The sequence below is a fragment of the Agrilus planipennis genome, unplaced genomic scaffold (genome assembly GCF_000699045.2).
Source record: "Agrilus planipennis isolate EAB-ADULT unplaced genomic scaffold, Apla_2.0 scaffold67, whole genome shotgun sequence".
NCBI classification, from domain to species: domain Eukaryota; kingdom Metazoa; phylum Arthropoda; class Insecta; order Coleoptera; family Buprestidae; genus Agrilus; species Agrilus planipennis.
Genome location: NW_020438908.1, coordinates 161,249 through 188,212, shown reverse-complemented (window position 1 = coordinate 188,212; position 26,964 = coordinate 161,249). Strand labels below are relative to the sequence as shown.

General features: G+C 36.6%; 1 protein-coding gene across 4 annotated transcripts in view; it reads right to left on the bottom strand.

The window, feature by feature from the left end:
* The window catches only part of LOC108733630 (major royal jelly protein 1), an 88,275-nt gene that overhangs the window by 3,662 nt on the left and 57,649 nt on the right, over nucleotides 1-26,964 (bottom strand). For all 4 annotated transcript variants that reach the window (XM_025973442.1, XM_018464874.1, XM_018464872.1 and 1 more), the window contains exons 2-6: nucleotides 22,720-22,938; nucleotides 13,400-13,593; nucleotides 7,488-7,583; nucleotides 724-955; nucleotides 12-196 (exon numbers count right to left, since the gene is read on the bottom strand). In XM_025973442.1, the coding sequence (XP_025829227.1) occupies nucleotides 12-196; nucleotides 724-955; nucleotides 7,488-7,583; nucleotides 13,400-13,593; nucleotides 22,720-22,938 (926 nt within the window). The remainder of the gene's footprint in view (nucleotides 1-11; nucleotides 197-723; nucleotides 956-7,487; nucleotides 7,584-13,399; nucleotides 13,594-22,719; nucleotides 22,939-26,964) is intronic.

The window sequence follows — 26,964 nt, the reverse complement described above, 5'->3', positions numbered from 1 at the left end:
GGAAAGCTTACACTGAATATTTCTGGGGATGATTCAGGATCGCTGTAAAACCTGGTATGATTTCTGATATCTGATGTGTAAACAAAGTTCTCTGTTCCACTGGACATGGCGTGATAGAAAAGTTTCCTGTCACTTCCGGGCTTGTAAGGTGAAAGAGCCATGCCCAATACTCCATCCATTAAGTCGAAGCTATTTCCTGAAAATTTTGTGCAAACAATCAAAGTGTGAAATGAAAAGGTTAACAAAGCCTCAATAAAAAGTATTTATTAAATAAATGGGAAAATGCGTATCCAACCAGTTTTAGGACTGATGAAAAAAGAGGTAGATACTCATAGGTATGACATCTTACTTAAATTTTTATGAATTTCAAATGGAGTGGCTACTTTAATGTGAGACTGTACCGCGCATTCAACATATAGGTAGTTTATATTGACATGAACCTTACTGCATTTAGATTGTACATTATGAAAATAGTGAACTGACTGAATGCAACCACTGATGGATTAAAGACAGTGACGGCGAATGCATTTAGGTGGTACAAATTGGTAGACATCAATGAACGGGCCAAGTTTTATCAGTACGCAATCCCTGGCTAAAATTCATATAATTCTTGATTACCTCTACCACACGAAATGCCTCTTGTAAATGAGCTTTATTAACATTTTTTGAATTATAATTTGTATTATTTTGCGTTTTTGACCACTTAAAGTGCAAGCTTCTTACCTTGAATATCGTAGGTTCCAAAGTTAGGATAAGGGTACATTGTCTTGTCAGTCGCTTTCCATGAAACTCCCAATCGCGGGTTGTAAACAATGATGGAAAATGTTTGACAATCTGCGACATATACGAAAGTATCCTTACATTTGTCATCTCGGACATCTACAATTGGAGTTACCAAAATTGATCTGTCTTCTAACTGACTAGAGGGTATTTCGTATCTGTATAGTAATGTATCCTAGAAATAAAAGTGGTTATTAAAATTTATAGCCATCACACCTTTTCTAATATTATCTATTTACGTATATTTCTAATTAAAAGTCATCTAGTGTAGATAAATGTCCTCGAAATGAGAATTCTAATAGTAAAAGAAAAAAATCATTAGTTTTAGTGGCGGACCAAATACAGTTTGTCTTCTTCCTGGAATTTATTAAGTACCAACCCTTGGCTATAATTGAAAGCCTCTTAAAGTTTTATGTGTATTTTTTGAAAATCAGGGATTAATATTTCTTGTCGGAGCCGTGTCTATAAAAAGAAATTCTTTCCCCACACTTAAAGTTAAATATCCTTCCCTTTATCCTGTTTATTTATTTATAACTATCCTTTAATGGATATTTCTTTTGTATATCCAATTAGTAGGTAGTAGGCCATGATCAATTGTTGGAACTTAACAAATCATTTAATTCCTATTATTTAATTGAACGCGAGAGATGTATGTGATATATGAGTCTTAAAGAGTGTTTAGATTGTCAACTTTCAAGCTTTTATTGTTATATTCATTGTTCGGCATATCTAATTCTACAGTTTTACTTTCGTTAGGAAGTACGAGAGGGGTATGTCTTCTCTATGAACCGTCGTACCATCGATTTTGATACAGAATTTACAGTGTAGTCTTTAAAACCAAAGGAATTAAAACCGATCCTGACAAAATAGATGTTCTACGAGGTTGGTACGAACTTACAGCTTTTTGAGGCATTGCTCCTACTATTTTAGATACACACGATCATTGCTCATACATCCCGACCGGTACATAAAACAGAAGAAAAAAATCTCATTCTTATGGACACCTGGATACTAAAGAGCATTTGAAAACTTAAATATATCTGAAGCTCAAATCTCGGTATACCCACAGTTCAGTGGGCCTTTTCTTTAAAGGTCGTCAGGTACATTAGTAAAACGCTCGAAGAAGGAGTGGAACTACTGTGTCACCCGTCCAAAACTGTTTCCACAAATACTTGCAGAGATGTTAAGTTACTCTTAAGGACGGACTACATCTCGCTGAAGTGGTTACTCTAAAAAGAGACCTAAAGAATATTATGCACAGCGACTACAGAAATTCGTTCGTTGACGAGCATCTGTGGAGAACAAAGCAGGACTGGCATCATTTGTTGTAATTTACCCACTCTTCAGCCTGAGGGATTCTGGGAAGATAATGAATTAATTGAAGACCAGGGGAAGGATGAATATACTTATCCAATAATGAAATGGAAATGATCCGAAATCTTAAGACCATCGTGGACCAACGTGAGTCACTTAAGTCAGACATCAAAAGTTGTTGGGTTCAGTGGAATTGTCTTATTTCGGACTGTGGCATTTTGAAAACCACGTGGGGAACTCTGGTTGAAATGAGAAACAAGCTTCAGGTGGTGCTTCTGAAGAGCAGAGTTTCAGAAGTCCTAGAAGTAATCCATGGCAAAGGATAATTCGGCCTTACGAAGACTATAGGGAAGGTACACAAGCGATTTTATTGATTACGAAGTAGAAGTGGTGTAGAAGATTGGTGCAAGAAATGCCTGATATGTGCCGTTAGTAAGGGACGAGAAATTATGGACGAATACAGCAGTATAAGCGTCATTTTAAAGAATTGTATTCAACGTAACAGCACTATTCTCACAACGGTAACAGATACATCATGGTCGTCATAGATTACTTACTAGATATGTGACCCGAAGCATAATACGCAATACTACAGTGTAAAGATGTTCTATAGCATACCAAATCAGGAACCACATATCGCTTCCGAAAATCTGACCAATAGTTGGATTGATAAGGTACCAATGGAACTGCATTCATATCAAGACATCTTTGTTTAAGAAGGTCAGTGAAGTAATAGGCATCACAAAAACCAGGACTAGTATGTTACAATAACATTATTTTAGAACAATTTCGTTTGCCGTATTTAGGTAAATATTTTTCTTTCTCAAGCACCAACATTACTAGATATCTATATAATTATTAATTATAGTGCTTTAGAAGATAGCGCAGCTTGAATTAAGTAATTTGGGGCAAAAAATAAATAAAATCAGGTGCTTTGTTCAACCGCAAAACTTAAACTCGGCAAATCCAATATGGAAGCGGTTTTTTTCAAAATTGCAGGAGAGATATGGCAAAAATGTTTCTTTATATGATAAAAAGTATATTCTCATTGCTATTTTTAATCACAATAAATCATTTATAGTGTGATGGGCTCGGTTTTGTGACTCAATGTTTGTTAGGAGAGTTGCTGAAAGTGTGACAGACTGACAAAGGTGAAGGGAGGGGTCCAAATAGGTGAATTTATTAGTGACATATTTTATGGACAGCCATCATGATAGATTTTTGTAAGTAAGGAAAATAAGCCCAAACTATAATGGAAGAGATGTCATCTGTTTACGGGGACTCTTGCCCAGGTAAAAGTATGGTTTATAAGTGGCATACCCTCTATAAGTAAAGCAGGGACTCACTTGAAGCCGACCTACGACCAGGCCGGCCGATCGAGGTGACCACTCGGGAAAACATTTAAAAAGTTGAAAAATTAATACTGGAAGATTCCCGACTTAAGAAGAAACAGCTCGCAGAAATAGTAGGAGTATCAGATACAACCATTTTTAAAATTCTTCACGATCATGACTAAAGTCAACACAAGATGGGTGCAGAGAAAGTTCACTTCGCCTTAAAAACAACAGCGTATGGAGTGTTCTCGCGCATTTTCGAACTTCTGTAATGAAGAAAAAGATGGAGTATTGACTGGAACTGTTATTGGAGACAAAACTTGGGTTCGTTATTATGAACTGAGTCCAAACAGGACTGTATGCAGTGGTACAAAAAAGGCACACCACAACCCAAGATGTTTAAGGTGTCACAGTCGGCTGGGGAAATTTTGGTGACAGTCTTTTGGGATTCAGAAGGGATCCTGTTGATCGATTGTAAAGGTAAAGGTGTCTCCATAATCGGAGAATACTATGCTTCAATCCTAGAGCGGTTAAAGGAAGCAGTCAAAGGAAAAAGAAGAGGAAAATTGACCAAAGGTACCTCCTTCTGCACGACGACGCACCTGTTCACAGGTGCCGTGTTGCGATGGCATCCCTGCAGAAGGTGGACTTTGAAATTTTGGCTCACCTACCCTACAGTCCTGACCTAGCTCCCAGCGATTCTTACCTATTTCCAGACTTGAAAAAGTCTTCGTGAGAACATTTTAGACGCTTTATGAAAGTCTACCTAAAAACAATTACAATTCAAAACCGTCATAATATAAAAGGTATCCCATTTAAAGTAACAAAGTTAATGTCAATAACTGGAGTTGCTAGTACAAATCCTCTTAATTTGAATACAGTAGTACCTCGAGATACGAGTGCCCTGACGTACGAGTTATTTGAGATACAAACTGTCGAGCAAGCGAAGTTTTGTTTTGAAATACGAGCGAATTTGAGATACGAGGTTTTTTGCCCTTCTGTTAAAAAATATCTACACGAAAACAACCTACCCATGTAAGCCCTTCTCGTCCTCGACCAATGCTCCTGTTCACTCACCGAACATCGAAGATGACATCCTCGAAGCGTTCAAGTTTATAAAGATTCTCTATCTACCACCTAACACCATTCCTATCCTGCAGCCCATGGATCAGCAGGTGATTTCTAATTTTAAAAAGCTGTACACTAAGCACCTGTTTCTGCGCTGTTTTGAGGTGACAGAGAACAGAACCCTTCGAAAGTACTGGAAGGACCACTTTAACATCGTGGTGTGCCTCAGAATTATTGATCAGACCTGGGTGAATGTTACAACGAGGACCTTGACCTCTGCATGGAAGAAGCTGTGGCCTGAGTCTGTAGCCGAAAGGACCTTCGAAGGATTCGAACCTGAAGTGCCAGTGGAGATTCGTGAACGAGCTCGTCGAGGAGCATTCTCAAGAAGTGACGACCGAAGAATTACAAGAGTTACAGTCGCAGCAGTATTCTGGGGTTCTGCAAGAAAATTGGTTTCGAGGAAGAGCCAGAGGTGGAGGACGTTATCTCTACAAGTGAGATGAAAGAGATGAAGGAATGTGTCTTATTCGAAAACACGTAACAAAAACAATTGGGGGTAGCATTTTTGGGGATGGAACGGATTAAAGGTAGTTCAATTAATTTCTATGGGGAAAATTGCTTTGAGGTACCAGCAAATTGACATACGAGCAAGGTTACGGAACGAATTAAACTCGTATCTTAAGGTATCACTATAATTTTATTCCAAATGGTAAAAATCGCTCTCTGGGTACATAGTAAGAGAGGGTTACATTATTATTCTTTTGGAAAAGTCGGTTTCAGTATTAGATACAAATCCTTTCAGGGTTCTTTCGCCCCACCTCCCTATTTACGTTCCTGTTTCTTGTTCATAATACCTAAGAAAAGGGGTGGAGTTTATTATTGTACATATTGTAGTTTTATCTATCTATATATCTATCTACAGTTTTTATACAAAGTAATTTTATACACCTGATTACAATTAGGTACATAAAAAATTGTTGATACGTAAATACGTTCAGTACAATTTTCAAATATTTTAATCCAGTGTAACTGATATGATTGAACTCTTGTTATAGCAAAAGTACTTTTTTTCATTCAATTGTTCATTGTACTAACAAAAACATGTTCTAATATACTGACAAACCTCATTCAATTTTTTCGTATTTCTAAAGTCTATAATAATTTGCGTGCGTATGTAAGAATTAGAAACAAAAACTGCCAGACTCTTATGAAATGTTCGGTATTGTCACAAGGCCAACTCGGTTTACATTAGTTAAGAACAGTAAAAGTAGTTTCTTAATCTGTCTAACAACTTTTACTTAAAATTAGGTAAACCCATTTGTAAGTAGCGTTTAAACAAATGATTGTTTCTTTTTTTATGTTTTTATTTCAACAACTACGTTAAATATGGTCATTGCCCGAATGGGTTCAAACGTCCAAATTTTCTATAATATGAACTTTGTTTAGGGTTGTGAATGTTAGTTCGCGTTATTTCGAGTTGTAAATTTTGTATGCTTTCTTTCTTTAAGAATATTTTCGATTTTGCTGAGTGATGTACCATTATTAGGTAGGCGACCCTTCGAAGATCGCTAGATTTCCCAGCATTAAGCAAATTAGTTTGTAGAGGTAACGATAATACAAATGTAAATTACAAACCTTTTTTTTTTAATTTTATTTTAGGGGTGTTTATTTTATGAGTTTTTACGGTTTTGAAAGCGCCGCTGTTGTTTATCGATATCTCTAAATTTCACAGGTTATATATTTCAATTTTGGAAGCCCCGCTTTGTAAGTGTCCACTGAATAGTTGAAAAGGGGGTTAATAACCAGTGGTGGCATTTGCCACACCGTGATTATTATTTTTTAGTTTTAAGTGTTAGGTATAAGAAATGAGACAAGATACTTGAAAGGGGGCTGAGCGGCCTAGAGGTATAGACCATTACTTAGCATTCGGGAGGACGCCGGTTCGATTCTGGGTCTGTCTGCCTTGGTCCAAGTTTTTCTGTGGTTTTCTTGGATCACTTAGGCAAATGCTGGGGCAGTAATATTCCACAGAATCTTTCACTCTCTTCTGTCTTCATTTCGTCCGTCTCATCTTTCTCACCCGAACCACCACCCACCCATTCCCACGATTCCTGAAAGGAGACCGAAAAGGTTCTTCATCCCTACCTTCCGGCGTAGTCCAGAGAGACTGCCCGCCCACCAGCATTACTGGCTGGTTGAAATGAATCATCCAAAAGTTTTTTTCTTTTAGACTTGAAAGGAACTTCCATTGTATACAGTGTATAATTAAATTTTTTTTGTCGTTCAATGCGACTGACACTTCTGATTTTACCAACTGCTATAACATTGCGCTCGTTACCTAATGACAAAGCATTTACAAAAACTAAACTTAGGTTTACTGAGAATTGAGCAGTGCCAGAAAAATTTGAAAAGAGTCGGCAAAAGAACCAATTTATAGTAGTATCAATCTACAAGAAGTGCAACAAATAAGGATATGGTCACACTTTTTAAAAATACTATTATGAATTTGCTTCATCAGGTTTAATTTTTCGCCATACATATTTATTATAGACTAGCTATTACCCACGATTTCGTTTGTGATTGTTTTAAACAATACTAGCCTAAATCACTCCTGACAATCACCACTTCATATCTATATGATTTAAAATCGATTTGGTCGTTTCGAAGATTAGCCTGTGCAAATTGACAGACAGGAAAACAAATAAAAGTCTAGATTTCCTCTTTATGCCTTTAAGTATCATTAAAATCGATCAAGTTTTCGAAATTATCAGTCATATCGCGATTTCGTAGCTCTCATCAGCACATGGCTAATGCTCCATAGAGATATAAACTGTCTCGTAGATCAAAGTTGAGAAGTAAATACATTCGTAAGCCCATTGTCAATCATAAGAAATGCCACAACTATCGGTAAAAATTAATAGATGGCGCAATATGTTCATGATTTGAAATAAATTATTTGGATGCATGTGGATGCCCTTTTATACTTACTGTTTGCAAATCAAATGCCAATATTTGTGCAAGGCAAATCTGGTCGTCCTCTATGCGCCCTGTATCAAGTACCCATAGCCTACCGCATTCGTCAATCTGAAACAATGGGAAAACACTTGTATCAGTTATTTTTTATTGTATCCATCACCACAATTATGGTGTTGATTAAAATTTACGAATTGTTTTAATTTAAACATTAAAATAATACTGAAAGTTGTTGTACCTTGTCAGTATCACTCATGAAATTAACATTAAAAACACCATATCTGTATCTATTATTGTATAAAAATAAATAAAAGTAAAACAAAAATACTTGTATGCAAGGGAAGAAAAAGTAGGGAAAGAGCGAATATAAAGATAGGAGACGAAAAATTAGAAGAAGTGGCCGATTCTAGGTATTTGGGGAAGTCAGATAAGACAGGATGGAAGAAGTAGTGGAGATTCTATGTTCGCGAACTATTAATTTAGAAATTCTAAAAAGATTGTTAAAGCTGTATGTTTGGAGCGCAGCTCTTTACGACTGCGAAACGTGGACGGTGGGCGTTGCGGAAAAGAAAATGTTAGAAGCGTCCAAAATGTTACCGGCGAATGATGAGGATACCGTGGATAAAGAATGTTATAAATGAAGAGGTATTAGAAAGAATAGGAGAACAGAAGACTCTAAGGAAGTCAATAAGAAATAGACGGGATAGGTTAGTAGGGCACCTTCTCAGGCATGAAGGTCTAGACAGAGACATATTAGAGGTAGAAACGGGAGTTAGGAGGGGTAGAGGTAGGCCTAAATTAGATTACTATTCGCAAATGGTTAAGGATGTAGATTGTTTTAGTTTAAGGGAAATGCGAATATTATCTCAGTATAGGAAGGAGTGGAGGTACTCCCACAAATAAATTCCTAGGATAGTATCAAGTCATGAAATGTAATAAGTGAAAGTTCCTTCAAAAATTTATTTGTACATAACACTTTCTACGTGAACAGTTTTTTAGGTTACTGTTTCAAGTTTATCAAATTGACTAAACGCAATTACGTAGACATTAATAATACAGTTACGGCCGTATCATAATCAAATTCGTATTATGTAACGCAATTCGATTCATATTTTGCAAGGATAAAAAATATAGAGAACTAAATGGTAATAAATGAAATCTATTAATTTTAATAACTTGTTTCCTTAGTAATTGTAGCTGGACTATAGAGGGGATAAAATAAGGACACGTTAATAACAATAGGTATCATTATTTCTAGTAAGCTTATAGGTATTGTAAAAGGTAATGCATATAAAACAGTGGTACAAATTTTTTCATACCTTTTTTGCGATAAAATAAAATTGTTTTATTAAACTACTGATGGGTTGTTCTAGTTTCAGGGAAATGCGAAGATAGGAAAGAGTGGAGGTGCGTGTCCAATCAGTCTTAGGACTGACGACCTTATGATGATGATTAAACTACTGTCGGTTATTAACAAAATTAAATTTTAATGATTGAAACTATTTCGTAATTCGTATTTTGGACAAACAGTTATTACTTATTGTTATTAAAATATAGAACAATGATTGCCAAACTGGGTGCTACCGCTCCTGGTGGGTATTGACGCGAACCAGGGTGCGGTGACAGCCACAGGTGCGTTTGGGGATGATGAATAACTGTAAGAAAGCGGTAAAAGCATAAAAGAAGGAAGAGATTTAGAAATTTTATTTATGTATTCCGCTAATAACGCTTAATTCAAAAGTTGTTAATTGCATTTCCTTTATCATATTTAGTGGAATGTGGATTTAGTGCGGTAACCAATTTATTAAAAAAAGAAGCCAATTGCAAATAGTTAATCGCAGTGATTTATGATTACGGCTGATTATAATAGAGCTGAAGATTGGTAGCAGCATACCAGGTTCATCCTTCTCATTAAGATGATTTCCAATGTCTTAATTTTTTTTTGTATTACTATTCTATTTAATAAATAGTTTCATAATTTCAAACTTCAATGTTTGTAATTTACACCTATCTACTGTATGTTACAAAAAAGGTAGCTATACTTTAATTATTAATACATATTTATTATGGAAGAGGGACGAAAAAACATTCACAGGGAGCCAGACGGTGGCTGCGGCTTTAAAACAAGCAACGATATGTGACGAGGAGTCCAGGAGCGTTATCTTGGTGCAAAATCTAGTTTTTGTTTTTCCAAAATTCCAGGTGTTTCTGGCAGACTGCTTGCAGACATGCAGATAATATTCCTTATTGACCATTCTACCCTGTGGCAAGAACTCATGATGCACCACGCCCCTGCAATCGATGAAAATTATAGGCAAAATCTTCAAATTCGACGCTTTTTTCGGCCTGGGTCTTGCGGCGGCTTCCATTGGGATGATTGAGTTTCCACGTCAAACCATAACTCCATGATTCGTCACCAGTTATGATCCTCTGGAGCAAATTTGGGTAGTAGCAGAGAGAATCTAACAGCTCCTTAGCATTGTTAATACAATGCTGGTTTTGGCCGAAATTGAGCAATTTTAGTACGAATTTCGCCGAGACCCGTCTCATGCCCAAATCATTGGTAAAAATCAAATGGCAGGAGCCAGCCGCCATGTTTAAGTCCTCAGCAACTTCTCTAACGGTGATTCGACGATTGGAAAATGCCATATTCTTAACTTCATCATTTTTTTCATCTTTTGTTGACGTACTTGGGCGTCCGGCACGGTCATCGTCATTCACATCTTCTTGGCCCTCTGAGAACATTTTTTTACCACCGATGAACAGTTCAAGGTACTTCATCGTATGCCAAACATAGTGAACATTCGGAATGCGCACTTAATTTTGTTTTTCACACAAAATCTGATATAGATTCTTTGATCCATTTTTTGGAATAGACAAAAATCGAAGACGAGCCAAAACACGTCCAAACAAAGCAGCTGTCAAAAATTAACCGAACATTCAGCATGCCCGAAGTTGTCGGTATATTCAAGCGAGCGCCGCGCCGGTCCGGCGATTCGACCCGATAATGTTAGGAGTTGTACATGATACGGATTAATTATTCCGGTCGTCGAAGGAGAAAAGTGAGCTATTGAGTCATAATTACTAGATGTAATTTGGGTTCACTTTAGTTTCGTGTCAGGAAGTCGACGTATTATGCTTATCGTTACCAAAGGTATGAATATTGTGTAGTTGCATTCTACTATGCCAATAAAAAGAGGGAAGCAACGCATATAAGAAAATATTGGGTACATCCAATATTGAAAGATAGATTGCACAAATTCTGGTATTTCTAAAGGATGGATTCACGCAAATTGCGCATAACTGGCAGGTAATATTCTAGTGTCCGACCGAAACTGGTTTTTATCACCGAAACCGAAACCGAATTTCGGCAACGGTCTCAGTTTCGGCCGAAACCGAAACCGAAACTTCCTTATAAGGATCATGTTTTGAGAAAAAAATAAAGAAAACGTTATTATAATCAGTCAGTTTTATTTTTTTATCTTTAAATCACATAGCTTTGCAGTCTTTGACATTTTCACTTATTGATAATCAAATCAAAATCAACATAACAACCCCTCATTTAAGGAAATACTTTAATTGCGCCTTAAAAATACTTAAAATAGGTGAGATGTTTATTTGAGTAAGTACAGTAGACCAGACTCATTATTCATGCTTTTTTGTATATAATGTTAAACATAAAATTACTTTAGTTATTGTTACCTAATATCACAATAGGTATAGGAACTTAATATTTAAGTAATAAACAAAACAAAATAAATCACAACAAACAAAACGAATTGCAAACACGAACTAGTCACAACATGATTGTGCACCTAGACGCGGCGAAATGTCTACTAATCTACTTCGCTTGGATGGACTTTAACGCGCCGAACATGACCGAGCAGAGCGCGATAACTCCCAAACGCAGTTTCGGTTTCGGTCGTAGTTTCGGCAGGTTTGCCGCCGAAACCGAAACTAAACCGAAATTCGACCGAAACCGAACTTTCGGTCGGACACTATAATATTCCTTATTGATCATTCTACCCTGTGGCAAGAATTCATGATACACCACGTCCTTGCAATCGAAGGAAACTTTAAGCAAAACTTTCATGTTCGACCTAACTTTGCGCGCTTTCGTCGGTCTTAACTCTGCAGCAGTTTCCATTTTTTTTACGTCATAACCTTAAACCCATGACTCGTTACCAGTTATGACCCTCTGGAGCAAATTTGAGTCGTCGGGTCCAACAGCTCCAATTGAGCAATTTTGGTAGGAATTTTGCGGCGACCTGTCTCATGCTCAAATCATTGGTAAAAATCAAATGGCAGGAGCCAATCAATATGTTTAGATCTTCAGCAAGTTCTCTAACGGTGATTCGACGATTGGCCAATACTATTTCCTTCATTTCATCAATGTTTTAGTTTGTTGTTGACGTGCTCGAGCGTCCGGTGCGCATCATCACATTTTCTTGGCCCTCTGAGAGCATTTTCTACCACCGATGAAGTATGCCATGGTCAACATTCGAAATGCGTCATTTTTTTGGAATGGCAAAAATCGAAGACGAGCCAAAACACATGCAATTAAAGCAGCTGTCCAAAATTAACTGAACATTCAACATGGCCGAACTTGTCGACATAAGTACCAATATAACCCCAGAAAAAAATCGAAAATCGATTGTACTTAGCCCGCGGAAATTCAAAATCGTCAGTCGTCAGAAATAAAATCCAGGACTACTTTGTTGACAGTCTGACCCAAGCCCACAAATTCGTTATGGTCTTCCAACGACTTTATTCGTTCTTAAACCGTGGATGTCACTCAAAAATGTTGCTTAGGCTTAATAAATCATCGCCATTCGTGGATTTCAACAATTTAAAAGTTGCCGAACCCCTTTTTCAAATTTTTAATTGCAGCCCATTGTCCCATCGTGAAATTTACTTCAAATAAACTCATCCGACCACTAAATGAGGTTATACCGCTAAAATTTCAACTGTGGAATGATACATACTTATTTTGTGGGATAACAAATTGCGCTAGTTGCAGATTTACTCTGTGCCTTGTTGTTATTATCTTCGGAAATTTCGAGGTTATTAGCTCATTTAGTTAACTCCTTTAATTATTCAATGGTAATGATTAATTATCAATGGTATTGCAAGTCATTCGGATCAGCAACTGATGAAATTAAGCGTGAACGCGAAAAAGTAATGTAAAATACACTAATAACTTCGCGGTCTAGGTTGCAAAAGTCAATGCCGTTTTAATAAGTAGGTAAACCTTAAAAAAACTTATTTTCTGTCTCTATATATAATATTTAAAGAACGATTTTATTCATTCATGTAATTTTAAAAATACAAAGTAATATTGAAAACGCTATTATACAGCTGTCTGTCTTTGTTTTTGTCAAAATGTTCATGTTGAGGTAACGAATAAAATGAATTTATAATAATATCCACATTTAGCAGCTAGCATTCGTTTTTCTATTTCGTCTAAATCATTCTTACTAGACTTGGGAATTGTAGTTCAATTCACAGACGTAGTTCAATAATTCTTCTTCAATGAAGTGAACTAATTCACTAGTCTAGTTCAGTAGTTCATTTAGTTCAGCTTTCAGAATGTACGCAAAAAACATTCAATAATACAGTAGAACTGATATATTTTGAACTCATGTATTTTCAATACCATCTATTTTCAATTGATTTTACTCATGTATTTTCAAAGAATTACGCTGTTTATTCTGATTGATCTGTGACTATCACAAAATGAGGGTGGTGGAGAGTTGAAAATACATGAGTCGATTAGTGATAGGTTGAAAATACATGAGTCCTACTGTACAAGATGTGAACTACTGAACTATAATTCTTTCAAATGCTGAACTACTTCACTCGGCTCAGTTCAAGTGAGCCGTTCTTGTGAACGATTCGTTCATGAGTTACACAAGACTAATTCTTACCTGAATCCTATATACTGATACAATTCTGTCACGTTGGCACCTATGAGGATTTCTCTGCCATTTCCAAGAAGGATATGGTTTAATAATGGGATTTCCATCGGTGCTGTATTTTTTAGTGATTGTACCGAGTGTTACAGGGATTCCTTTCTGAGCACGAGGTATGGTGATAAATACTTTGTTTAGTTCCTCTCGAGCTGTAATTCAATATTTAAAAATTAATATTTTCAGAAATTATAAGTTTTTGGTAAATACATAGATACAGTCAGGTTTTCTTAGAAATCCGAAATTCATCTTGTATGAAACAAGAGGCGAAGGCAGTAGAAGTACAAAGGAGCCCTTTGCGATCGTCTGTAATAAGTATTTTTAAACGTACCTACACGAAAAGTTGTATAGTTAACCTTAAAGTCGTCCTGTATTTAATTATATTTAGCGCATCTTCAAGATATATATTAAAAAGTAGCGATAACAGTGTGCATCCTTGTCTGCCTCCCTCCCTTCCTATTTACTTTTCTACCGATGATGCTCAAGTTCCATAACTGCCTCTAGCTCTTTAAACAAACTTTATAGGTATCACTCTTCTGTCTATGTATCTCATCCTTATATGTTTAAATATATTTAACATCTTGTTCCATTTTTTTAGATTTTTCTAAACCTACGAATGCTATAGGGTCAATTGAAAAGTCGCCGGCCTGACACATAGATGGCGGCACCAGAACTAAATCCATATGATTTTCAGTTAGTCCTAACCTTCAAAAGACGCGTCTATAAATTTAACGGCTGTCGGATCATTAGTTTGTGAATTATAGCATTTTTAGTGAAGCAACTTTTGTTATTGTGAAAAAAATGGATAAAAAGGAATTTCGCGTGTTGATAAAATATTGCTTTTTGAAGGGAAAAAATACAGTTGAAGCAAAAACTTGGCTTGATAACGAATTTCGGGACACTGCCCCAGGAAAATCAACCATCAAGGATTGGTATGCTAAGTTTAGACGTGGTGAAATGAGCACCGAAGACGGTGAACGCAGTGGACGCCCAAAAGAGGCTGTTACGGACGAAAACATTAAAAAAATCCACAAAATGATTTTGAATGACCGTAAATTGAAATTGAATGAAATAGCAGACACTCTACAGATATCAAGGGAACGTATACATCACATCATTCACGAATATTTGGGTATGAGAAAGCTCTGTGCAAAGAGGGTGCCGCGCTAGCTCACTTTTGACCAAAAACAACGACGAGTTGATGATTCAGAGCAGTGTTTGAAGATGATCACGCGTAATAAACCCGAGTTTTTGCGTCGATATGTGACAATGGATGAAGCATGGCTCCATCATTTCACTCCGAAGTCCAATCGACAGTCATCGGAGTGGACTGCACACGATGAACCCGCTCCAAAGCGTGCAAAAACGCAACAGTCGGCTGGCAAGGTTATGGCGTCTGTATTTTGGGATGCGCATGGAATAATTTTCATTGACTACCTTGAAAAAGGAAGGACCATCAACAGCGACTATTACATAGCGTTATTGGACCGTTTGAAGGACGAAATCGCCAAGAAACGACCGTATTTGCAGAAAAAGAAAGTCCTGCTTCACCAAGACAATGCACCGTCTCACAAGTCAGTGAAAAGGATGGCAAAAATTCATGAATTGGGCTTCGAATTGCTTCCGCATCCACCGTATTCTCCAGATCTGGCCCCCAGCGACTACTTCCTGTTCTCAGATCTCAAAAGAAGAAAAATTTTCGTCGAATGAAGAGGTGATCGCCGAAACTGGGGCCTATTTTGAAGCAAAGGACAAATCGTACTACAAAAATAGTATCGAAAAGTTGGAGGATCGCTATAATCAGTGTATCACCCTTGACGGGAATTATGTTGAATAAAAAAAACGAATTTTGCAAAAAAAATGTGTTTTACTATTTTAGGCCGGGGACTTTTCAATTGACCTGTTATGTACGCGCCCTTTCCGTTTTTTATTGTAAATACACAAATAGAAAAAGACCCGACATATATACAACAAAAGAATAAAATACATCCGACGATCACAAACAAATATTATATGTACAAAAGAAACTTGAATGGACTATGAGGCCAGAGCTCTGTCTTCCCTCAGTTCTAGTTAAGATTTTTGATGCATCAGAAGTTAACCTAATTTCTCTCATCTATCCGCGTCTCTCTTTTTTGGTGTGACTACTACTACGTTCCGTTTATAGTCTTCCGGGAATTGCCCCCTCTTGTATAGGTATGAGACTAACTAGCCTAAATCGATTTCTAACATCTTGTCCTGCATGTTTTAAGATTTCCGCTTGTATCCCATCTATGGCTGGTGCCTTACTATACTTCAAGTTTTTTAATGATCTCTCATTATGGGATATCTTAGCTTAACTATCGTCCTTCTCTAATACATCTTCTAACTCTTGACCTGCGTATAGATTCTCCAAATATTCATTCCACCTATCTGCCTTTTCCTCAATTCTATCAAAATGACCCCTACCTTGTTTATTCAAGACTTCCTTCTTTCGTTTTGTTTTAGACCTAATGTATTTCTGGCTGGGGAATTTCGGAACTTTTTAATGTAGTTCCATTCTGTCTCTACGACTCTGTCATTCGTTTTTCCCGCTTCCTTTAGTTTTTCAACTGTTATTGTACCTAATCTATCACACGATTCTAGTCTTTTTATGTCAAAACGATTCCTATCTTCCCTCTTCTTCGCAATCTTGAATTTAAGGTTGGTCTTCATAACTACTATGTTGATATCGGTACCTACACATATCTGTTCCTGGATAACTCCTATAATCCTTCACCTGATTTTTAAATCTTGTGTAACAAGAATGCAATCTAACTGATATCTCCCTAAATCACTTGGCATCTTCGACCCCTCCTAACGTGATGGCCAAACAAAGTATTCACGACGGTTATGTGTATCGCAAAATTCTATCAGTCTATCTTCTCATTTCTGTTGCCTTGTCCAAAAGAACCTGTTATTACAACTTCTTTACCCTCACCTATTACTGTGTTGAAGTCTATTAGGTTTTCCTGCCCTTCCACTAAACATAACACGTCTTCCATATCTAACTTTTTACACTCTCTCCTGCTTTATTACGCATTACAACTCCTACCCCTGATTTATCTTCCACCGATCCTGTATGTATTATTGTGCAGAAGTGTCCAGGTTATAGCCAGCGGACTTCACTAATGCCTACTATATCTAATTGTAGCCTATCTATCTCAACATTCAAATTACCTAATTTCCCAGCTTGTCTCATTGTTCTAACGCTGCCTTGATTTTAGTAGCCCCAAATAACCAATGATTCATAACATAGTCTAATTAATCATTGTACAGGACTGACGCTCGAAGCTGGTGGAAATTTAAAATGGCGTGGATGCGCAGTGGCAAAAGTAGGTAGCTTTAGATATAATAATTACAGCCCTCTTTCTTCAGTATCCCTATTAAGGGCATAGGTTAAATATTTAAAAGCAGGGATCAATTTACAAAATTAAATTAAAAAATAAACTTTTTCGATTGGTTTTCTTGTTGCAGATATTTAAAGTTTATATAAAAAAGAAATAGACGCAATAATTTACTTTAACGTTATTTATTTAAATGTTATGTTAGATAATGAGGAAATAATAGACATACAAACAAAAAACTAATCGTTGATGTCGGTAACAGTGATAGTAATTCCGATGAAGACAGTGAATGTGAAAACTAACTACAAAACAAATAAAAAGCATTGGGTTTACTATACTTTTTTGATATGTTATGTTTCTAAATTATTTCGTAGTACGCTACTGTTCTACCTGTATTAATACAATAATTTACACCTACTGAAATTTGTGAATCGGTTCCGAGTGATTTACCCAAACCGATCTGTAGTCGCATGCACATAGTAACCACTAATACTAATCCTTCCTTCAAAAAAACTGTTTATAGAAATAGTATAAATTATTGGTCAGCAATTTTCGCGAAATTACATAATTTATTGCGAAATATTGCGCTTTTTCCGAGGAAATTATGAAATACGTATTGGGACTTTCAATTAAAAGCGATATGGTCACCTTGCTTATTTACAAACGCGTGGTTCCTATGAATATACACAAATCTGGTATGGATCATTGAACAATAAATTACAGACGCTAAATTTAATTGTTATTGCTTTTGACGGTTGTTGCGGTGACGAATTTGATCAATAGCTTAATTCGTTAGATGTCATTACCACCTTTTTATCTAAATGAAACTGTGAACTGTGTGGTACATAATTTTGGCAACATTGTCCCATTTAAATAACAGATCAGTATCTTTTATTACAGTTACACATGCACAAATAAATTTAAAATTTGAAAACATAAACATAAATCTACGAGACTTGAACCTTGACGAAACTCTTGTACAAACTAGAGTGGGTGGATCGGCTTGCGAGTTTCGATGATTAGGGTGCCGGACCATAGGTTCAACTATGATGGGGGGTTTTTAAAGAGAAACCAGACTAAGACAACTCTGAAATAGGGCAGCAGCTCTTTCAGTGCTCAGGGTGGCAGAGATCACGAGGCACTCTGATGCACAATACTGCGATGAAGAAGGCAACGGGAAACCATCATATTATGATCCCGAGTAAAACGCACGTAAAAAATTAAATGATGGCGTCCTCTGGGGTAAAGCACTCCGGATGTAAACTAGTTCCCCATTCGGATGTCCGAACGGGGACTACCTGGGGGATGTCATCAATAAGTGCAATAAGTGCAGTAGGGTTAAATCTGGTAATTGTATCTATTGTTATTGTTAAATTTCACAGGCAGATATTCGGGAACTTACTATTGTAAGTGGAATATCAGCACACGCGTTAAATTAATAAGGCGTGTTGTTTAATTCTTTGGTAGAAGGTAGAAAAAAATAGAACTCTTGCAGCGAAGTCAACTTAATTATATATTTACAATATTTACAGAGTATCTCCAACGATTGATTACTATGATTACACAAGTGCAAGTCTTGGTTCAAGTGCTTGTCACTTCTTATATCTACAACTTAAAAACTAGGAGGAAAACACCAAGGGTGTGGCTAGTATCACCATTGGTGATTAACCCTTTCAAAACAATTCGGTGTAAATTTAGAAGGCGGGCTTTCAACTTAAAATTTTGGAAAGAGGGAAGTTTATAATCTGAGAAAAGATCGGCACATCAAGAAGTCAACAAACGGTACTTTTAACCGTTATAGGCTCATAAAAAAACACCCCATAATAAAATTGAAACTAAATTGGGATCGTAAAGGATCCTTCTTCAACCGTTACCTCTATAAACTAATTTAAACATTGTACCGATGCATCTAAGGGTTTACTACCAAATAAACACCATACCGCCTTGTAAATTTGCAAACATTCTAAAAATTGTATGCAGGAATTTTATGGCCTGCAAAACGAAGAACGGTCTCTGAACAGTTATGTTTAATGTATGTATAGGTGTGAATACTTAAAAAAATTAAATATTAAAAACAATCTTGGCTGTCTATTTGAAGTTGTGATTATCTAACAAAGTGTGTATTGTTTGATGTACACAACCTTTAGACCGGTCCTATCCCAAGCCGGTCTCATTAGCAACCGAAGTTGCTCCATAAAAACAATTTGACTAATTATTAAGGCATTATCGCCATCCGCTGATCAGCTTGTTCAGCTATAACCAAATAGTTCAGCTAAATTAGATTAGTAAAGAATTTTTTACATTATTAATAAACTTGTGCGTACGCTGAAAACCGTGAAGAATTTTGTTTATAAACAATTTAAGGCCGTTTTTTCGATGCTTTTTTTGTTTTTTTATAACTTTTCTAGATTTAATAAAAAAGCCAGATAAGGACGTTATTTAGAATCACATTTTCGATAAAGGTAAGCGGGGTCCGATATTTCAGTGACAAATTTTTTTCAATAAATAAAGATTTATGAGAAAGGCGATTTATTCTTTCGTATATATACTTTTAATATCATTGAATTGAAATTTTGGAAAAAGAAGCCTTGTGTATATTAATCCTTTTATTCTGATCGAAAAAATAGGTCAGCAACAATTAATTCGTTAATAAAAAAATATATAAATTTCGTGATGCTACCAAATGCTAATTATTGATCTGTTATGATCAGAGCTCATATATAATATGTAGGAGGCGTACATCTATCATCCAATTTTTCTTTGTAAACTCCACTTTTATTTCTTTTTCTCGATGTCATTATTATCGGACCTCCTTACTCTTATCGAAAAAGTGATTCTAAACAATGTTCTCATTCAATTTTTTTCAATTAAATCACTAGAAAAAGTTATGGGAGGAAAACGAAAAAAACCTTGAAAAAACGACCTTATATTGTTTATAAACAAATGTCCTCACACTTATGAGCGTACACGCAAGTTTATTAATAATGCACGTAATTTTTTACTAATTTATATGTAAAAATCAGGTCTAGTCTAAACTTTTCCGATAAGTAGCGATTTCTCAGTTAATTTACCTGAACTTTAAAACGCTTACCAACTATAGAAACTACACATTTTTTTATCGGCATTTGAGATCAACAGGCAGTCATAGAGCGGAGGCTGCGACGTACAAAAGTAAATATTAGGTAGACAGTCTATCAGGGATGCACACTGCCACCACTATTTTTTAATCTATAGATCGAAGACGCGATCAACATCATTAAAGACAATACAACTATAGGGATAAATATACAGGGGCAAATGATTATGTATGCGTAGATTTACGGATGATATAGATAGCAGAGTTTTAGAAAATGGCTCGCATTCCTCTGGGAAGAAGGAACTATCAGTAATTTGGAATGATCTAATTTCTATCACTTGGGAGTTAGAAATGCGCCATTTTTAAGAAAATCTATTTCAGTTTTCTTTTTACAATAATCCAAGTTTTGGGAGTTACAAGTAATTTTCTGTTACCCTCTATAATCTCAAAAATGAGTTGTGATATTGTGTAGATATTAATAAATATTTACTCTCCGTTCATAACATTTTTTTATCTGCCAATACTTTTAAACTAGAACAGGAGATCCATCTAGGAACTACTATACAATAGAAATACCTTATCGATAACAACAATGTTTAATGCGTTTATTGTAATTAGTGACATGCACGTAATTTATCGTACATGGATGCGTGTATTTCAGTTTTTTCTAATAGTGTTGCTTAATTTCTTATGTCGGTAGGTACAATGTACATTCCACCATGCATTACAATACTACTTTTCAATATCAAGGTTGCTGTGAATTTTATTACGTTTATTACACAATATTTTGTTATTGCAGAAGCGAAAGGTACACATTATGGGCTATTACAAACACATGTTCCTAATATAATTAAGCGAGAGTAATATTAAATGAATTTTACAACTATTTCAATAAAAAAATACAGTCCATTACCATTTAAGACTAAACTCTTTGGTTCAAATCCTAAAAAGTTTGGTTTGGATTGGTTGTTATTGACAACATTGTTCCGGCCATCATTGTTAACGTCAATTTGTAATTGGTTTTAGAAATACAGTAATAAAGAAGGATAATTCATTAACAGTTAAGGCTGAACTTCGAAAAGATTGTTATAAGTGTAGGTACAGCTTGACAAGAATAGGAAGAAGTTTCAGTATACAACGCTTTTGCGCGGAAGAAAGACAAAGAAAGTATTCGGAAGAAGAAGAACGGCAGAATAAGGAAGATTGTTCGCACGTCTCCTCTAAACATGGAGAAGGGACTCACATGAATTGATAAACAAATTGTTGACTGCGTTGAAATAAATGAGTACAAATAAAAAAATAATTGCAGCTCGTAGTGAAACAAAAGAAAAACGTGGATTGAAGAAAGCAAACAATAATAACAGCAATAACAATAGTAAAACCAATAACAATAGCAAAAACGTTAACAACACACAAATAACAAGAACCAACAGGAGTAATTGTGGTGTGCCCGAATGTTACAAGGGGCATTCAAATATAAACGAGCCTTTTACTTTAGCGTTTAGCTGGTAGGCGTAGCATTGGAATGGGACAGGGGTATTGCCTCTAAATGAATCATGACCAAGCCGGCCACCCGACCGATTTGTTTACTTGTCGTCACAATGAGCGAAATAGAGGTTCATCCTTCAGTTGCGCAATGTACTATTATAAAATTTTTAGTACAGTTTAGGGAGGATGAGCTCTCATGGTCGCAAATAAAAGCCTGGTGGGCCATGTTCAAGGAAGTGAAAGTGAAGTCAAAATTTGAGTCGCCCAGGACGTCTGCGATTCGAAGAGGTCCACTAAGGAGTGGAAAACAAAGGGAGAGCCAGGACCATCGAAGGCAAAAACCCGCTTGTCAGCTGAGAAGGTTATGTTAACGGTTTTTTGGGACTCTCAAGGAGTTTTGCTCCCCTATTTCCTAAAAATTGTTGTATGATAAACGCTCCATATTACTGTGACCTTCTTGACAAGGTTCGAGCTGCCTATCGGTCAAGAAGACGCCGGCGGCAAATCGGAGATGTCCTGCTTCTGCATGATAATGCAACACTCCACAATGCAGGCCTAACAGTCCAGAAATTAGTGAAGATGCACTGGACTAAACTCGACCATCCTCCCTGCAGCTCTGAGCTTTCACCATGCGATTTTTATTTATTTGGACCTTTAAAGGAAGCACTTGTTGAACAGCGTTTTGCAGACGATCAACAGTTTGTACGCAATTGATTGGATACTTGACCGAAGTCATTCTTCGAAAATGGCATGAAAAAACTACCTGTTCGGTGGGAAAAATGTGTAAATAAAGAAGGGAACTATATAAAAAAATAACCACCAAGAGTATTTTATTTTTAAAGTAATAGATAACTCTTTTTGAGAAAGGCTCGTTTATATTTGAATAACCCTCGTATTTCGTCAAGCGCTCGAACAAAAGTGGCTTTCCTCACATCTACAAGCATTCAGTTTACCGCGAATCTATAGGCGGAAACAATTCACACTTCTTCCTATTTGTATCGACCTGTACGTTCGATGTACGTAACAAATGATGAAAATACTGTGGATGAAAAAAAGGATTGGAAATTAGGAAGTAAGAAAAAAGGTAGGTGAGTAGGTATTTTCGCGCAGATTTCTTCGAGGTCACAATTCCAACAAATTGAAATAGACTGTATGTATTCAATTCAGTTCTCGTTCATTTTTTATAAAATTATTTTAAATCAAACATCCTAGCAACAGTAAAAGTTGGTAAAAACTATTACCTGTCTGATTAACTAAATAAAGGGAAAGATATTCACATATTTTTATTAAAACTTAATAGGTAGGTACTGTTAAAGATCTCCCCATAAAAAAAGTGCGTATTGACTTACGTCCATAATAGACATCTACGTCAATGGGTGTGGGATGTCCCGGTTCGAAAATTCCACTCGCGATATCCTGTTGCCTATCTCGTTCTGAAGGATAATCGAACTCTAACTGAGACCATTGAAAAACTTCGCTTATTCCCCCTCCAGTGTGACTTGGAATACTTCCTGAAGGCGTCCAAGTGGATGTACATACACCCAGCATGACACACAACCATTTAGACCCTGAAATTAAAAGTATATACGTAGGTACATATGTAAACCATATTTTTCATTAATTAATAATCAAGAAATGCATTAATTAACAATCTAAAATAGGGTATTGTGTCGTGCAGTATAAAAGAGAGGCTTGCACAGGGTCTAGTCGCCTTCAATAAAAGGAAGTCACTTCTGCGCCCGCGAACGGTTAATTTAGAAATTCGAAAAAGTCTATTAAAGGTGTGGAACGTGGCGCTGTACGGGTGCGAAACATGGACGGTAGTTTTGAATTGAAGAGGTATTAGAAAAAATTGAAGAACGGAGAACTCTATGGAAGTCAATAGGATATAGGTGCAATAGATAGGTATGGCATCTTCTTAGGCATGAAGGGCTAGTCAAAACGTATGAAAGGCAGACGTAGGAGTTACGAGGAGTAGAGGTAGTCCTAGATTAGATTACTGTTAGCAAATAGTTCAGGATATGGGATGTTGTTGTTTTAAGGAAATGCGAAGATTAGCTCAGGTCAGGAAAGAGTGGAGGTGCGTGTACAACCAGTCTTAAGACTGATGACCTTATGATATTGATGATAATAAATGTTACTTTATATATTTCAAAAACTTATTTTAATCTTTCACACATTGATTTATCTTTTCGTCCCTCCCCCACTGCCTTCCTTTAACACACCTCCTTCAGTGTTCTAACACAAAACGACCTCATATTCCTTAGATTTTCTTTCAGTCGACTCAGTCCGACCCCTTTATCATTCACTAATTCAGTGCATTCTTATGAAGTTTTTTATATCTACATCTTTCTAACACATGTTTCAGACATTCTATCTCCCCACTACATATCTACATCGTCTATCCTCTCCCTACTCCCAATACTCACATCCCCTATACTCATTTTCTGTCGTAAATGTTACTAGCTCTCTCTTTAAATATCTTGGCACCCAATCCCCTTGCCAGTCCCTCCACAAACTCTCCTTCAGTCCCACCTCATTACTTTGTTCCTTTGTTTCTCTTTTATCCTCTCCCTTTATCATTTTACTACATCTGATCCTCATTAATTCCCCGAATTGATCATTTCCCTTATTCTCCTACTCCTCCCTGTCCCCCTCTCTCTCTATCATATCTACTTTCCGTTCCTATTTCCAGTACCTTCTTCTTCTATATTTTTTTCCTGATATCGCGTCCTTTCAGCATCCTTACCCTCTTCTCATATTTACTATCTTCTTCCCACATTTAATCCGCCATCTCATTACATCATTTGCTGTATTTCTCTCTAACTCTCTTACTGCGAAGTCCACTTGATATATCTTTTATATAAAACCTCTATCTGTTTTTTCTTCATCTCATCCCATAGTTTTACCTCATAAAGTATCATACTCCTCACCACCACAATGAATAGCATTTCCGCTCCTACCCCAACCATCCTTACAGAATTTCAGTTACTTTGAGGTAAATTTTTTTAGAGAGCCTTAAATAAGATGAAGGCGGTATTAACAGAAAATAAATAAAAGTTTCACAAACATATTGGTGTGCAAAAGAAGAAAAATTGGGTTAAAGTCAATATAAAAATTTTATGGATGAGTAGCTGGAATAAGTCGCCTTTATTCGATACCAAGAAAATCAGATAGGTCAGGATCCAGTTTTAAAAGCCTCTCTTTGAAGCAAGCTTTGAGGATGTGATGTTTTGGGAGGGTGTGAAAATTTAGGGAAGAGAGTAATTAAGTTTAGTTTGCAAAAAGTAAGAAAACCAAAGGCGCTATGAAGAAAGAAGAAATGATGGTACAGTAGGATATTTTTAAGACATAAAGGGATAGTTAAAGATCCATGAGAACTACATTACTGCCCGTATAGGTATTTAAGGATGTGTGATGTCTGAATATTCGGGAAATTCGACGACTGCCTCAAAATAGGAAGGACTGGAGATGTGTGTGTCTAGCCTGGCGATTCTATAATGGTAATGGTACGGTTTCAGTAAGGAAATTATGGAACTCGTCTATTTTTACATGTATAATTATATTTCTCTTCAAATCCTCTGATAAGGGTTGGTACGCAACTATCATACTTGCGATCTAGAAAATACCACTCACTAGACAATCGCAGCCTTTCTAAATCTCTAGTGATCAGAAAGTGAACAGAAATAAGCGAATTGAAAACACTTCCTGTATATGCCAATACACATATTTTTCCACTAATGACCCTGATTTGGATGTTAGGATTATAGGTGTATTCAGATTATACATACTATGTAAGGATTATAACTATGTACTACGTATAATTCATATGTTAACCTTTCTGTTACTGTGATTTGAATTAGTTGTAAGTAGGTATATAGGTACTTATAGAAGATCAAGTATTACCTTGTTACCGAGTTGTAGTGTAAATAAATATACATATGAAATATTATTCTGAAAATTCATTTCTGAATTTTTTACCCACTACACACTACCTCTAATTGTAGGTCGGTTGGTCGTGGTTGCTGTTGGCGCCTCTCGTAGTTTAGTGGTAAGAACATTAGTGCGTAAAGCCAAATGTCCCGGGTTCGATTCCCGGCGGGGGTGTGACAACAGCAACAACTTTTTTCCTCATTAATTTGAGGTAGTGTGTAGTGGGTAAAAAATTCAGAAATGAATTTTCAGAATAATATTTCGTAAATAAATATTCCTATACATATTATAATTCCAGTTGTTATAGTCAATTCTACAAAAACATCCTTTCGGTATCATTTCACTGGTGACCCTTACTGTTTGACTGTATTTTGCCGGATAACAAGAGTAACAATAATTATCTAGTGAAGCAATGAACTGTGTTACATGTATCGAAGTTTATCCTTGACACGATCAGAATAAGAGCAACTATTATAATACGTACTTACTACGTCATAATCAGATAAGGAGAAGCTGAATGAATAATTATTGTCTAATAGAGGTATGGATAGGAATATGTAGTCATTTGTTATAATCAATGCATATTTGTTGTCCACAAAATCGACAAGGTCATTGCTATTTCGAGAGTAAAGAGAAATCAACATAATGTTCATAAAAGGATTGAGAGTTGGTCATTGCATTAGTAGTGAACGGATTATACTGGACAACAAAATTTAATTTATTCGTTGTATTTTATATGATAAGTACATATTTTTGTTAATTAAGCGCTAGTGCGCACTTGCGGCAATCGCCGCTGCGGCACCGCAATTGCGGCTTAAAGTACTAACAGGTAAATGGGTTAATGCACATACATCTGCGCGCCGCCGCGGGGCCGCGCATCCAAATGGCGACCGTTTTGAACCGCAGGTCCCTACGGAACCGTGGCGGCACCGCTGCCGCTATTGCGGTTTTGTTGTACTCGTTTGTATATCGGTTGGTACCCACTTGCGGCAAATTGACGCTACTAGAACTTCTGAAGATTTGGATATAGAATTATTCATTGATGCAGTAAAGGGGTTGGTTCACAGAGATATGGGATATTTCCTCAGAAATATACCTATACCATGAAAGAGTCAAAAACAGGTCTGCATGGATTATAATCTGTGAAATGTTTTCCGATGGATTTTTGGAGCTGGATGACAAGGAGAAAACNGCGGGTGCACACTTGCGGCAATCGCCGCTGCGGCACCGCAATTGCGGCTTAAAGTACTAACAGGTAAATGGGTTAATGCACATACATCTGCGCGCCGCCGCGGGGCCGCGCGTCCAAATGGCGACCGTTTTGAACTGCAGGTCCCTACGGAACCATGGCGGCACCGCTGCCGCTATTGCGGTTTTGTAGTACTCGTTTGTATAAAAAAAAAAAAACTTTTGGGTGTTTCATTCCCCCAGCCAGTAATGCTGGTGGGCGGGCAGTCCCTCCGGACTATGCCGGAAGGTAGGGCGGAAGGCCCTCTTCAGCCTGCTTTCAGGAATCGTGGGAATAGGAATGAAGACAGAGGAGAGTGAAAGATGAGACGGACGAAATGAAGACAGAAGAGAATGAAAGATTATCTGTGGAATATTACTGCCTCAGCATTTGCCTAAGTGATCCAAGGAAACCACAGAAAAACTTGGACCAA